Source organism: Meleagris gallopavo, chromosome 1 (genome assembly GCF_000146605.3).
Source record: "Meleagris gallopavo isolate NT-WF06-2002-E0010 breed Aviagen turkey brand Nicholas breeding stock chromosome 1, Turkey_5.1, whole genome shotgun sequence".
NCBI lineage: Eukaryota > Metazoa > Chordata > Aves > Galliformes > Phasianidae > Meleagris > Meleagris gallopavo.
The window spans coordinates 108,241,759-108,258,115 of NC_015011.2; the positions used below are offsets into that span (position 1 = coordinate 108,241,759).

The following is a 16,357-nucleotide window of genomic DNA, read 5'->3' on the forward strand; positions in this document are numbered from 1 at the left end:
AGAATGTCAGTATTATTTTTAAGTTCATCCTGAAGATTCTTTCTACTAAATTCTCATTAGTAGCTCTCTACTGTACAGTCACATAACTTTTATATGTAGTTATCTGTCCATGTTTTATCTACCTGATTTTCAAAAGGTTGTGTTTTCGATACAGATTTTGTATTCTAGTCTGTTGTATTTCTTGATATTTTGTTCTTGTAGGTCCTTTCATTTTCTCCAAGTAGATGCAGTTCTGTGGGGCATAATTTTATGCACCACTATGTGGAAAGTGTTCATAAATACTGCAAAGGGAACTTCATGTATAATGCTTTATAAAAACAGATTATAAGAGCATTTTTAATTACGAACTGCTTCTCATCCAATTCCTGTTTCTTCAGAGTAGAGTACTGATGGGGTTTCACCTCAGTGAGAGGTATGCATCTGGTTTAGATTACAGTATCATTTTTTATTGCAGTGAGCAGCCACTTTTTAAAGGTAAATAGAATTAAATTGCCTGATTTAATTAACTTCACAGCTTCCTCATGTAGGAAGGTGCTTTCTTTGTACACAAGGAAAACTGGAGACTTTAACTGAATGGATTTAACCCCAGAGCAGACATACTGGATTGAAGGATATGGTATATCTTAAAAGCTACTTTTCCTTCCATTTCAGGAAATCTTTCCAAATTAAAGGGGACTATATAGATAATAGACTGAGTTAAATTTAAGAAATCAATTTCAGCATAAATGGGTTAATTAAGATTGAAAAATAAAAGAACATCCTTTCTATCATAGAATCATAGAATTGCTCAGGTTGAAAGACCTTAAAGATCATCGAGTCCAACCACAACCTAACCATACTACCCTAACTCTAACAACCTCCACTAAATCACGTCCCTGAGCACCACATCCAAATGGTTTTTAAACACATCCAGGGATGGTGACTCAACCACCTCCCTGCGGAGCCTATTCCACTGCTTAACAACCCTTTCTGTAAAGAAGTTTTTCCTGATATCCAACCTAAACTTACCCTGGAGCAACTTGAGGCCATTTTCCCTCGTCCTGTCACCAGTGAGAAGAGACCAACCCCGCTCTCGCTGTAAGCACCTTCCAGGTATTGGAAGAGAGCAATGAGGTCTCCCCTCAGCCTCCTCTTCCCGAGATGAAACAGCTCCAGTTCCTTCAGTCTCTCCTCATAGGGCATATTCTCTAAGCCCTTCACAAGCCTTATTGCCCTTCTTTGGACCTGCTCCAGCACCTCTTTCCTTGAAAGAAGACACACAGAGGACATTTCCCAGAAGAGCCAATTGTATTGCAGGAGTTTTCAGGAAATGTTAGTAGGCAACAAACAGTGTTTGAGATGTTTGGTTGTTTTTTGCTGAGGTGTTCCTTTTTTATTTTACTTTTCACTCTTGAAAATTGCCCCAACTCCTTTTCTTTTAGTGTCTTCTACTGGCAAAAATGTAGCAGATCAGAAATCTTCACCTATAGAGGACATTTTGAAGAAAAACTATTAAAATGCCTTTTAAAATATGATAGGTGTATAGATAGATAGGTTTGTGGTTTGTACAAGTTTGTTTAAAACTCCTGTTCAGTGTATTTCAGTGTAGACAATGAGAAGTGGGTGAAAATGGCACTCGCTTCCTATGATCTCATCTGTTTTAGTGTTCAGTTGATTTGTAGCTGACCTTAAAAATCTGGCTTTCTTCATCCAGGGTCAAAAGATTTTTCTCTTCAGAGACAGCGATTCACTGTGTTGCATAGCCATAGCTTGCTACCTCAGATGACCTGGAAATGATTTATCAAACAAATTGATTTATCAGTAGGTAGCATTTGACTGTAACTGCATGTCTGATTACTATAGATATCATAGCTGAAATGGAAATGATTCTCTTTAGTCTGATTCTATAAAATGACACTTCATTAGCTTTTGTGATTGTCACTTACTTGTGGATCTTCATCTCTTTGTTTCATTTGCAGTAAAGCATTCAAGGTGCCAGATAAACACGGATTCGCTGTAGTGCTTCTGAAATGCCTCTATCACCAATGTTTACTTTGTTTTTTATTAAGTCAGTCTAACATGACAGCCCATTTTAAAACAAAATCTTTCCTTGTCTTTTTTTTTTTTTCTCTGACTATCATTAATATGGACAGAGCATTTTGCCTCAAAATCTTGGAATTTTCTTCCATTTCTTCTCAGTGTGTAAAAATTGGAACAATTTTACAACTTAAAAAAAAAAATCTCTAAAAATACGTTTTACTGGATGAGCATTTCCAAGCTCCACTACCTTGCCAGAATAATGTTACTCCATGAACTAATGTAAATGAAAATGAAATTACTAATTAATACATGTTATAAATAAAATGAATATATAAAATAAACACAATAGTAAATATATAAATGAAGAAACAGGTATTACAAATTAATAACTATATGAATGTTGTAGTGCTACCATTGTTATTAGGACCTTGAGATGTAATAAAATTATTTTACAACTTATTTCATTGCTAAGCCTAAAATTAGGAATTTTACTGGTATATTGGCCGTTGCTCTGATATGGTCAAGATTAACTCTCCATTCAATTAATATGCTGGAAGAAAAAAATTTGCACTGTTTCTAACCAGAATATGAGAAAAGTATATGGAACTTAGAATATTTTGTTTGGTTACCATGTATGAAATATTGCTGGCTCAAACTGGTGTTTTAAAGAGAAGGACTTTTTTTTTCTTTTGTCCAAACTGTTTTGTACATATTTCCAAGCATTTTGAATTCATATGAGCACTAAATGTATAATGCATATAGCAAATGAATTTCTGAATTGTATTTCTAGGTGAGTAGAGAGTGCCTTGATTTGTCTTCCACCTGTTATTTCTGAATAAAATACTAAAAAATGCCATTTTTTGTTATGCATTGACCCCCCCATCCCCTCCCCCCAAAAAAACTTTCCTGAAAATCTACTTCAAAAGTATTCTTTTTTTGTTTTTTTTTGTTTTTTTTCCCTAAGGATATACAAGAGATACATCGTTTCTTGCAATGGTGGTGGATATCGTGCAAGAGTTGAAGCAACAGAATTCTAACCTAGTATATGGTAAGGATGTGAGTTATAATTCTTTCTGCTTCTTTGTTCTATGTGCCCATTATTTTCATATTTTGGGATGAAAATGTCATTCTGATGTAACCCAGTATTTTGGCCATCTTGCTCTGATCTGGCTGGGACCAGCTCAGACTCCAGTGAAGTTTCATTTCAGCATTGCTGAAAATTGATTTAATTTTTGTGATATTATGCCTTTCAGTATGTTTCATATGTTATGAAATGTCCAAAGAAAAGCATGTATTAAGGAGTAACTGTATGAAAGGAAGTTTTGTGAAATCCCAGCTGGCTGTTGCTGTTTGTATTCATAAGCATAGGCTGGGAGCACAAATGGCTGAAGTCTGTTCTTGATTTCCAGGTCAGTCAAAAGTAGGATAGACTCTCCCACATTGCCGTGATTTGGTTTCTTGCTACATCCCACAGGTATATTAATGTGCCTTATAAGCTTAATAATTTAGCTTAAGCTCTGAGGCATGTTTAACTCTGGTCCCCTCTGCTAAGATTACCTGGGAATGCTTGAAGAGCAACAGACCTGTGAGAAGAGATTCCTTGAGTGTTTCAGTATGAAACTCAACCAGCATGGGCTTGAATTGAGCAAAGAATTCACAATAACACGGCAAAGTCAGTGGGATTTACTAGGATAAAGAACTGGGAATGATAGCTGAACCATCTTCAGGTTCAACCAACCGTGTTGTCAGGCATCTACAATGGTTAACAGGGTTTGCAGGGCACCATACTGATGGCAGATTTAGAGTTAACAAAGTACAGTTCTTGTTCTGAAGGTGTAGTGAAGAGATCTCCATGAACTTGATTTGCAGTATTGTGAAAGCTAAAAGCTATATTGAGGTATGAACAGAAAGAAGCACAGAATGGTGAGTAAGTGGCCAGGTGGAGAGAACTTAGCAAAACTTCTAAGACCCTTTATATTTAATAGTGGGATCATGTTGTAAGGAGAATCCGTTCAAACAAAGGACACTTGTTACTTATAGAAACTTCCTTAAATACTAATTAGACATTGATTTGATACTTTGCAATTTATTTTTTTTTTTTATCTTGCTGAAGGCTCTCTTAATACAATTAATACTTTTTTCAAGTGCAAGGCTAGTCTGTTTCCATTCTTTCTTGGAACTGAGGACACTTAAAATACATTGTTAACATTGCTGAAGATTCAGGACAAATGCATGTTACTGATATTACATTAAATTAGAGTTTATGTCCTTTGTTCTGGATTTTCTTTTTGTTTCTTTTTAATACACGTAATTTTAATGTGTACATTTTGTGTGTATGTTGAGCAAGTATAATTTTGCACGTAAGTAAAAATAGGGCCCCATTTCTAAAACTAGATTTATCCTCTGTTACAGTGTGCGATCCAGTGATGGGAGACAAATGGAATGGAGAAGGCTCCATGGTTAGTACTTATCTTGGTATATTGCGTATTTGCGTAGAAGTTTATTAGTTTTTAAACGAAAGACTAAACCATTTTCCTCAAGTGTGGCTTTGAATCCCAGCATCAACTACATTTGTACTACAGCTACTGTATTTGCTTGAGTTTAGTATCAGGGAAGATAATGACTGCGTAGCCCTGAGACTTTTTAATTCCCTGCTGAGTACAGGTAGTCTATATACCCTGTTCAGAGGAAAATAGTCCCCTTCATCCTCTCCAGTTCTCTCATCTTCTGTCAAGATAGCAGTTCCAGCTGGTAGGCTTGCTCACGTTCTGTGACTATGTGAATTTGCATACCACCTGAGCCTAAATGAAGATGACTTATTTCATGTGAGTTGCAATGCCTGTTAGGCATTGGGCTGTTACAGTGACAGAGATGGAAAGGTTTGGTGTGCCAGTGCATTGCAAACAAGGAAACATTTCATTCTTAACATTAGCAGATTGTTTCTGTAAAAGTGGAATGTGGGAGAAGATCAGCAGTGATATTTTCTATTTTCTTCTGCCTTAGCTGGTCACACACACTGATTTTCTCTTTGTCCTTGTACCTTCTTACAGTTTACCTGCTCCTGAAAAATCACATGAAGTAACACTTAGTAATAAATTTGCCATTGATTTTTGTGGTCTCATGCTTTCATTTTATGTCTATTGCAATATTTATTGTCCTTGGCTTTGTCTAACAAGGCAGAAATATAGTAGCTGTAGATATGAATTAGCTGTAGAGTGACTTTGAAAAGCTCTTGGGAGAAGTCATAACCATGGACTTATCCATATCTTTTGGGTAGAAGACAAGATAGATGGAATAAGATGAGAAAGTTTAGCACACAACCCACCAACTCATTTCTGATGTAAAAAGTAATAAAACAATTATGTAAGAGGTCTTGATTTAGATGTGACCTAGTCTTGCATTCCTGCCTAAAATCAGGGTCCAGTGACATCATTACTTCATCAAGACAACATGAGTGAGCTCGGTCCCAAGATGATGGGTGTTCTGATATCACCTAATGGTCAATAACATAGTGAGGTTTTACCTGTCACTAATACAGCTGAAATAGGAGATGAACACATGGGTGAATCTGTATGTACGCCCTGTCCTACGTAGCTGATGTGCCTAATAGAGAAAATAAAACGTAGACAAAAGGAAAGATTAATCCTGATTTAGAAAAGGGGTGCTAATGAAGAATAGCTGCTAGTAAACAAAGAACTTTAATATAGGCTTTGTTAAATAGAGCTACAACAGGATGCAGGAAGGTGAGCTGAGGCCTGCAACTTAGCTCCTAGCTGGACTCCATTCCGTGCCAAAAGAGCTGATGCTTTTCAACTTTCTTCCAAGTCTGAAGAGCTTACAGTCTTTTAGGCTCCTGCTGCATCTGGGTATATGTCACCTGATAGAGAACCAGTCTGCCTTTGCTAATGGGCTGTATGTAGCTAAAGAAGATGGTATAGAGGTGGAACAGGAATGCAAAAGAGAGAGCATTGGCCCTCATTACTTAAAGTCACCAACGTATGTGAGTGCTTTCCCATTCCTGTGTATGAATGTATAGCATACCCTAGAAATATTGCACTGAAAAGAGGGGACAAAGTAACACAACATGAACCTTGCTTGTTCCTCAATCACTGCAGTGCAATACAACCAATGTATTGCAGTGATGCAGCAGAGAACCTCCATTCCATTGGTACAACAGCAAAGTAGTTTATTTTAGAGATATGGACAAGAAAAAGGTTTCCCATTTTTGTTCCTTATAGTGCTTTGTCATCTTGATAAGAGGGAACCCCAAAACTCTTCATCTAGACATCACTTCCTTTTAATGCAGTTTAGGTGTACTTAGTGATGGTTTCAATCACCTCCCACTGTCAGCAGCTGCAGGGTGCACAGCCGCTTTAATTCCTGCTACCTAACAGTACAGTGGGAGCTTTAAGATTACAAAGTGTCAGCATGAATGGTAGTTCAGGGAAGGAGCATGTCACTCCCATATCTGAAATAGCTGATGACATTTCATACTATTTTTTCTCCCTCAGTATGTGCCTAAGGATCTCCTCCCAGTCTATAGGGACAAAGTTGTGCCCGTTGCTGATATAATTACTCCTAACCAGTTTGAAGCTGAGTAAGTACTCAATTTCTTTTATACTCAAGTAAACCCAGAGATAAAAATGGGAGGCTGATACTCATTCTTCTATTTGTCTCAGTATAGTACTGTATGTATGTATATGTTGGGTTTTGGTTTTTAGCTGTTGCTTTAAAGTAGTGCTCTTCTTCAAACCTACTGTTCTATACTGAAACCAGGAAAAAAAGGGGGGGGAGATTTATTTCAGGAACACCATTATTTTATTTTCTCCAGTCTCTCATTTTACATGACTGCTTGCAGAGACTATATATCTAGGACAGGTTGAAAAAAGTACCTCTCTCCCCTCTCTTGTTCTAGCCATTCATGCAAAAAATTGTATTATATGTCATAATATAAAAACTGAAATAGTTTGACTAAAACTTCCTGATTTTGATTTAGAAATACCACCATGGCAACATCTGATGTGAAATAAGAATTTGCCTCATGTCCACCCTGTCTCTGTAACTGTGACTCTGTGGTCAGGAGATAATCTGTTATGATACATTACATGCTGTCCCCCTAAAGGGAGGGAGCAGCAATGTAGGAGATGGAGAGAAAAGGTTCGTAAAGTAATGTTAGGGTACAGAGTTTGGGTTAGAACTGATACAATCATGCTGCAGAAGCTCTGTGTATCTGTGCACGTAACTTCTAAAGACTGCAGTCTGGTACAGCAGACTGCGTAGTGAACAAATTGTTTAAGCCTGTATTGTGTAGTCTAAGCTTTCATCCTTTCAAAGAATAAACAAAGCTGTTATTGCCTGGGAGATGTGTGCTCCTTCAAGATTTCTGTTTTGTGTGCTCTTTCAAGATTTCTGTTTCATTCTCAGGTTACTTACTGGGAGGAAGATTTACACAGAAAAAGATGCTTTAGAGGTAAGTAGATAAAGGATAGGATATGCAAGATCTCAATCTTTAATTCTACCTGCAACATTTGCCACTTGTTGTTAACCTTGAAATCACTCTTTCTCTCCGTCAGTCGTTACAGCCTTGTACTGTCAGTGTGCAAAATGTTCTGTGTTCTCATGTCAGACTTCTGAAGAAACTTCCTGAAAGAACTACAAATAAAGACAATGCAGTGTTAATGAGCAGGTCACTGTTTCTGCAGTGTAGGAGGGAAGCAGCAGCGTGCATGCATATCCATACTGCTGACAGTGTGGCTCCTTGTCATTGGCTGAGGTGAAAACCCCGAGGGATTCTGATCATTAGAAACCTGCATAAGTCGCTCCCTCTGCTGTCCACATGCTAGTCGTGCAGCAGCAATGCTGAGTGATAGTGATAGAGAATTTCTCATTCTCCCATTTGACACAGTTTGCTAGGAAGAGAGCTTGAAGAGGAAACTCTTGAAGAGGATTGACCAAATACAGCGTTGGCTGTTGTTCTGTTTCTTTTTTGGAAATTGACTTGCAGGCCATGAGACCTGCATTGCAAAAGTAGTGCATAGATGAGAAAACGGATTGGGAGTGATGACCCTCAGGTAATTCCTGGTGAAAGGTGGGCAGATCTGGAATGCTGGCAGCTACTCTCATCATCCTACATTGATGATAGGTAATCTGCAAATTCACTGCATTGAGGTGTAAGGATTTACCCTTTTACACAAGTTGAATGACTTTTAAAAAGCTATAGGATATGGTGATGAAGGACAAAATAGGAATGTAGTTTTATGTTTGTTTGTTTTTAAAAAAGATCTGAGCTTTTTGTTTTGTTGACAGGTCAAGTGCTTTCATAATGGACTGATGTTATTTATTCCAGTTTGATTTTGAACTTCAAAGGAACACAAAATCTTTAAACAAACAGCAGCTGCAGAGGAACCCTGGAGAGTTGCTGGGCTCTGTCAGCCCTAATGTTTATTGTTTTTTTCCTCCAGCAGTGTCATGCAGTGTCAGCTGACTACCATCTCTTCAGAGCAAAAAGCAGCTCCAAAGATCTGAGTTCTTTTTCCTTTTCAGACCAGTTTTATATTACTGCACTGTGATGGACGAGGGTGCTGGATGCTACTAGCTGCTAACTGTTAGTCATTTCTTCTATTCTCATCCTCCCAAGTGGAACCATAGTCTTCAGAACAACTCTATTGGCTGAGCACCTGTTGGTTTTTGATTTGCATGTTACAGCAGCAAATGGTAGTTTCATTTGCTAAACAATTACAACTTTCCAACTCATGAATGCTATTCTTCTTTAAGATGGGTTTTAAAAATCTCTTGTGAAGATGGAATTAGACTTAGGAATGGAAACATTTTTAAAAAGTTGCTTGCAGGTTATTACATTTAAATGTGTCTTTCTCATTGAGCTGCATATTATATACACGTCTCTCCTTTGAAGTAATAATTCATGCTGGAATTTGTTCCCTTTGGAGATGGTAGGAGTTCTGCCATCTATTCCCAAGGTGACACGCTTTTACTGATTTCTTCAGCAAGACCAGTGGTGACGATAGAGGTTTTTTTAACAAAACATTAGGTGTAGCCTAAGTTTAATGTAGGGGAGGTTGAATCCCACAACCAGAAATAGATTAGATGCTTGTTAAATCGTAGATGAGAAGAGAAATCAAGTTTAAGGTTATTTGCAGGCTGATCATGTCAGCATATGCTGGTGAGCTCACTGCTTCTTTAAAACCCAACTGATGTCTGTGCAGAGAATTGTGACAGCTGAAGAAACTTGGAGGCTTACTAGACAAAAGACAGAGAATTTTTAAAAAGCACATATTAATCCTTACCATTCAACTGTTCATGTGTCATAGCCAGCCTGAGAGAATTTTTAGTTAAACACTTCTGGGAGAACTAATATTTTATGTATTTTATGCTAAACTCATTACTTAAAGTCATTCTTTCTTCTGTGAAATCAAAATCAGCCTTGTAACAACCAACTGTGGTGTCAGAAGTAGAGCATTAATGATTTTAAGTGAGGAATACATAGAGAGAAAAAACATCTAGAAAGGTACATAATTTACTGGTGAATATTTTGGATTTGTAACAGAATGGGAAAGGAAGATGGAGATAGGCACAGTTGTGCCTCCAACTCAGTTCTTTAAGTTGTTGTTTTTGCTAACTCCTAAAGATGTAACTAAACAATACTTCTGGGCCTGAACTTCTTACCTTTGTAGTATGTGTTTAAAGATACCAGCTCGGATGCTTATCTCTCTGTACTTGTTCTCTTCTTTTGGTAGTATGTTTTGGAAACATGATGCAGAGAAAAGTTTTGATAATAGCTGAAACAGAATGTTCTTTTCAGAGGAACATCCAAAGATAACAGAGAGATACTTGGATATTTGAACTAGTGTGTGCATTAAATATGAATGATTCCCCTATTTTAAATTAATACCTCTAATTCAAGTGAATTACTTGAGTGAAAATCATTCATTCTCTACGAAAGATGGCAAAATAATGTGCTTGTGAAAAATTGCTTTGGATAATGCAAGGTTTAGTCAACACACATTGCAGTCATTGATTCCTGCCTTTTTGCATGTGGGAAGGTAATGGATATGCTCCATGCCATGGGACCAGAGACTGTGGTGATAACCAGCTCAGACTTACAGGCACCGCTAGGAAACGACTACCTGATTGCTCTGGGAAGCTACAGGAAAAGTAAGTTACAGACCGCTTCATTAGTATGTTTGGTCTTTTTTTTTTAAAGTCTAGTTCAGTGCTTTCAGTCACTTTGTGAGGAAATGATTTCATCAGATCCACTTGTAGTTCAAGGAGATAATTCTCTAAGTGAACTTTTCCTTCTGTACAGTAGTACCAGGGAGCATTAAGAAGAGGGCTGCTCAATGAGGAAAGACAGGCTGAGAGGTGGGGGTGACTATAGCATGTCTGAAGAAGGTAAGCAGAACAGAATGGTGGTGGCATACAGATCCCACTGACGGACCAGTGATCATCAAAGAAAGGTGAGACAACTTAGGTCAGAGATTGATCAGCAAATTCCAGTCAGCAAGTAAGGACAGCAGGACTGGATGCAGGTACGCCTACCACACGGCTCAGGCACGGATGCTTGTGCCTCTGTGAGCATTTGTGCAGCTTCTGGGCTAGTGGGCAGAAGATATAGGAGTGGGTGTTCTATGTGAGGGTGATCAATGCTATTGAAACAAATACCCATAATAGTGGTCCTGACAAGCAGTAATGGTATAAAAGAGGACTTTTGGATGGCTTAGAGGCATTAATGAAAAGTTTAACTGTTTTGTTAACAGATTGTTCTTCCCTGATATTTGGTTGTAAAACTCCCTTCTGCTTGTTCTTTCTATTCTCTCTGTACCATCACAAAGAGTCACTGTATGTTTGGATTGTTGTAGGATGTTTCTACATGAGAAGAACAGAGTTATTGACGTGGTAGATAATCTTGGGTTTTTTGTTTGTCTTTGTGGTCTCAGTCTAGGCTCCATTTTCTGGACTGAGAAACAAACAAAAAATGTACTACTATTTCATCTAGACTTCACTAAGAATCTGTTGTTGTTTGTTAGTGTTTAGTACATGCCAATCTTGAGTAAGTTATATAATTCCAGAGGCAATAACAATATGGCACTTGGATCAGATATTCTCTGCTGTTCCTACTCTAGAAGTTCACTAAATTCTGGTTGGGTATGCTCCACCTAGGATTCAGCAGATTCCCTTGCTCAGCATCTGAGCAAACTGCTGCTGCAGTCTAAATGAGTCATTTTAGGCTCCCATTTCTGTATGAAAGTAATTGTGCTAGCTCCCTTTTCCTACAAAAGTGGAGTACGTAAGTTGTAAAGGCTATCCTACTCAGCAGAGTTTTGGGACTGAACTGAAAAAGAACTTTGCAGTACTCCTTGGCATCTTTACATTCCAAACAATAGAGGAACTCAAATCTGATTATCATTTTTAAATTATAGTAAGTGCTGTTGTATTAATTGCTGAGTCTGTAACTTAACTGTGTCTCTGTGTTGTAGCTAATGCAGATGGTACCAAGATAACACAGAGAATTCGAGTCGAATCTCCTAAAGTGGATGCTGTCTTCGTTGGAACAGGAGACTTGTTTGCTGCTATGCTTTTGGCATGGACACATAAACATCCAAACAATTTGAAGGTATGGGAGAGGTTTTTCACCTGTCTGCAAGTTCAGACTTTGTTTCTTTTTTAATTAGTTTTAATCTATTATATTATTTATGGACTCTCATCTGATCGGAAATTTCTCTTGCTTCAGAGCAAAGAAAGCAGAATGTCCCTTTTCCTACAAGCTTCTAGCTTGTACAACTTCGCATGGTCAATTTCAGTATTTTGTAGCTTTGACAAATAAGGTGCTCTGCCTCTGGAGAGTTCATTTTCACATTTATAAATACATTTTATCCTCGCTTCATAATAAGCATTGACAACTGTTTATCTAATCTGTTTCTTTCTCTTTTGTCTGTAGAGTCATTGATACAACTGTATGGTTTCTAATACTTGTATGGGTAAAGCTAAGAGAATCTAAAAAACTTTTTTTCCAAACTACCTCATTGTCACCCTGTTTGTGTCTTGCCAGTTGTTTTTGCCTGAGTAGTAGTATTAATAATATTAAACTGAGCAGCTCAAGTTTTACTACAACCTAAACGTGTTATGGTAATGTGCAGGTGGCATGTGAAAAGACTGTGTCAGCCATGCAACATGTTCTGCAGAGGACCATTAAGAGTGCAAAAGGTAATTCATTCAAACCTTGTTCTTCCTTTTCTTTATCTGGATTTGCATTGGCAGAAACATTTAGGGAGCCTTCTGGGTTTCCTGACACAGAAAAGTAGCTTTCAGTGCAGAAACTCCCAGAGAATTTAGAGAATTTATGGGATGAGAGCTAGGTAGTCTTGTCAGTGTATGTTCTTTACTGTGTCCTCCAGCCCTATTTTTGACAACACCAGACTGAAGGTGTCACTGTTCAGCTTATATTGGGACTACAGTGTGCTGACAGTGCTCGACTGCTTTGCAAAGCAGTGGTGAAAGAACTTGAGAAAATACTGAGTTTGATGTGCAGAGGAGATTCTGCTTTAAATATAGCTCACTCACTTTACTTTTTAGTGCATGTGCTTGGTACTGAGAAGGGCTTGTCAACCAGTAATAATCAGTCTGTTTGCTGTATTGGCCATGTGAAGAATCACTTTTTCAGCTTCTTTTACCTTTGAGTTCCCATGTCTATCAACTTTTAAGGAGATCCAGATGGGAACAGTGGGTTCCCAAAGCATGTCTTTGTGTCTTTCTAATTGGCAGCAGAGCTGTGTTCTTTTCTGGAGAGAGGTGCTGCAGAGCTGAGGTGCTGAGAAAATACAGTGCTGATCTGCATCTTCTATTTCAGAAACCTTTAGCAAGGGAAGTGGGAGGAGAGAGAAAAAATATAATGGGGTATCAGACATTGCAACTTGTTTACTTTTAAACTGCTGTTTTTATTGACCTTCTGATGTCATCTTTTTAGCACAAGCTGGAGAAGGAAACAAACCAAACTCAGCCAATCTGGAACTGAGAATGGTCCAAAGCAAAAAGGACATAGAGAACCCAGAAATCATAGTGAAAGCTACTGTGTTATAAAGGCTGTATGTCTCCAGCAACGCACAATGTATTGATGTCCTCATTTTTTTCCTGTAAATTGTAATATTTGCCTTAGATCTGTGACAGAAACCTGACTTTCATGAAATAGTGCCCAGCATAGGCAGATATCCACTCTCAAACATATGTGCTGGCCTTGCTCGGTTTTAAAAACAAAACAGAGTCAGTATGCATTAAAGCACATTACCAGGTATCAAAATGGCTGTCAAGTTCACTTTATGTGTGTAATTTCCCAGGGCAAGAGAGTACAATGTTCCTGCCTTGCCAAAGACTTCAGATGTGAATTTGCTAATGGAATGCTTGACTGACCGGAGAATATATTTCAAGATGGCATCTAGTGCCAATGGAGCTTGCTACAAGCTCCCTTTTCCTGGAGAGATATGGTTACCTACTCTGGTATTCAGTATCTCAGCTGCTACGAAACTAAGCAGGGTTAAACTACACACACAGCTCTGGATGTGTGTAGAGGTACTTTGCAGATGTTTGGCATTTAAGTACTCTGAAGTGACCTTGAGGTGTCTGTCATTAATGTTATTGATAACTGCTCCCGTTTCTTGTCTTATGAACAGCTGCACATTTTCGGTTTTCGCAGGTACTGGCTGCTAATTTCTAATGTCCACAGGTGCCCTCAAGTTTTTCTTCCAAAACTCTGCTCCAGAAATACTTTCATTAATAAGAGAATATATTCATTCAGTAGCACTGACTACAAGTTTGTAGATTTACTTCTGAGGCCAGGTTTGACGTTTTGTTTTTTTTTTTTAACTAAGGACAAATGTTTTTTAAGGACAAAAGAGAAAGCAGCTCCTACTCTGAAGGCTGACAGCAATCGTTTTTTCTTCATGGATGTATTTACACTGTGTAGAACGCTTCCACTTAGCAATAGTGAGCACGACTGGCAGTTTATCAATGAAGCAATGTGGTAACAACAATACATGTGGCTTAGGAAATTGCAAATGTTTACCAAATTCACGACAACATACAAAATTTGTTTATAATGTAATTCTCTGTAACTTACTCTGAGATCACAGAAATACGTTTTTACTTATCTCTTGAACATTTTTCATTTCATTTCATGAAATTCAGCTTCGTTAGCCTTCAAAATGGAATTTTTACTAATTTCAGTGTCTAGGATATCACAGCCACATATTATTATGCCAGCAGGGAGATAGGCTGACAATACTGAACGCTCATAATTCCTGTTGATTTCTGTATGGGACTGAAGTTCTCACTTCTCCCAAGGGGAGATCTGGTGTTTTTAGATCCAAATTCAGTTGATATTTTTTCCTTAGATGTCACAGGCAGATAAAAATTTCACTTCTGCTTGAAGCAGATTTCTTCAAGAAGCAAATTTGCATTAGGGGAAGGGGCAGCTCTGGGCCTTTCTTGATGATGTGAAGTTCACTGTTGGATGTCTGCCAAATACTTTTCCTGCCCATTGCTCATCACACCTGCTTAATTGTCACTTAATAATGTGGGAGTCCCCAGCAGAGCTGGTCTGGAGATTGCTTTTGCCACTGCAGACTTAATTTACCCCACCATTTTGTGGATATTCTGTCGTTGTAAAAGTTGATTGGTTTCACTGAGAAGAGGAGTAATTTATTCTTAAAGTTACTTTTAATTCAAGAGATTTTTATTTTTAGAGTAAGATTTCATAATTAATGTACTTCTGAAATCCCTCATTTTCAGTACCTCTAAAGCAAATGAAATTTAAGAGGTGAACACACTTTGCAGTGTATGTAAGAGGCAAAATCCAGGTTTTTACTCTCCACAACTAATACTGCTATTTTCTCTCATACGTTTGACATTAATCATTTAAAAAGAAAAGAGATTCGAATTTTAAGAAAAAAAAACACACAGAAATGGACTACAAAATGTGACTCTGCTGCCATGGTTTATAGTAACCTCTGCCATGAAATAGCTTTCTATGAATAATAATACTGGTGATGTGAACAGTCATTAAAATTAGCAGTCGGTAACAGAGATGAATTCATGGCAGATGTCCAGCATGTAAAAAGACATGAACTGTCTTACCAGCGTGTGTAAATCTGATGGGAAGGAGTGAAAAAGAGGGAGCCATGCACTACTCGGTGTCTGGTGGGAAGATGAGAGGAAGATGGGCATAAATCAAAATACAGGAGATTCTGCTGAAACATTAAAAATAAAAAGAAAGAAAGAAAGAAAAAGAAAAAAAAAAAAGGACTATGAATGTGAGTGAACACTGAAGCAAGTTTCCCAGAGAGGTTGTGGAGTCACCATCCTCGAAAGATATACAAGTATTGAGATTCTGAAGCTCTTCACATTAGGGGATTAGCAGTAGAGAAAAGCTCCAAATTGACCTTTTTTTTCCTTTCTTTTTTTTTTTTTTCTTAAGCAGTGTTAGCTATGCACTGTCAAAATTTGCTGTCAAAGAAACCCTACCTGTTCTAAGGCTGTACTACAGAAAAGCCCTTTTAGAAAGGGTGAGACATCACAATTGTTTTTGGCACTAAAGAAGTAGGCTTTCAGAGGGGAATTGAGAGAAAGGCAGATCTTTATTTCATTGAAATGAGCTTGGAATTTAGGAAATATAAAGGTACCTTACAAAGAAGGTTTTATGTGTTAACCACAATCAACCTTGATCTTACCATAAAAGAGAAAGTGAGGTGTTTTCCGGAGCAGCTTATACCCATCAGATGTGATCTCTACCTACTGCTTCAAAGAAAGGAGAGTCGCTCCAGTAATCCACACCTTTCTTGAAGTGGCATAGCCATGCTGTTCAAGGGATGGACACAGTAAGGGTAACTTCAGGGGGAAAAAAAAAAAAAAGAAGGTAATGTTACTAATGAGCTCAACTTGCAGCAGTTCATGTTTTGTATTAGGTGGGCTCTGTATCAGTTGGCTGCTTCTGCTTGAGTCCTTGGGAGCTGCTCATGTGGTACCTCTTTTAAACTCCCACTGCCCTGATCTAAATTAGTTTGTGTTTATGTATTCTGGGAATAATTGTGCTTAACATCTCTTGCCTGGAACAAACATCAACAATCATCTGTAAATATATTCTGTAGCTGACATTTTGAAGTTACAGCAGGCAAACAGGTATTTTTGAATGTCAAGGTATACATATGTAGTACTTAGATGCATCTTTATTGATTCAGGGCTATAGAGCACTTTTCCATGATATCTGCAGAACAAAATTCAAAGTCTCAGTGCATTCCTGCCTCTCATATTATCCATGGATAATATCTGTTAA

At 37.9% G+C, this 16,357-nt stretch overlaps 1 protein-coding gene across 1 annotated transcript in view; it reads left to right on the forward strand.

The window, feature by feature from the left end:
• Window positions 1-16,357, forward strand: part of PDXK (pyridoxal kinase) — a 31,869-nt gene extending 15,512 nt beyond the window's left edge. The window contains exons 2-9 of the mRNA XM_010724517.1: window positions 2,984-3,067; window positions 4,432-4,478; window positions 6,531-6,616; window positions 7,444-7,489; window positions 10,080-10,191; window positions 11,514-11,650; window positions 12,174-12,240; window positions 13,001-16,357. Of these exons, the coding sequence (XP_010722819.1) occupies window positions 2,984-3,067; window positions 4,432-4,478; window positions 6,531-6,616; window positions 7,444-7,489; window positions 10,080-10,191; window positions 11,514-11,650; window positions 12,174-12,240; window positions 13,001-13,113 (692 nt within the window). The 3' untranslated portion in view covers window positions 13,114-16,357. The remainder of the gene's footprint in view (window positions 1-2,983; window positions 3,068-4,431; window positions 4,479-6,530; window positions 6,617-7,443; window positions 7,490-10,079; window positions 10,192-11,513; window positions 11,651-12,173; window positions 12,241-13,000) is intronic.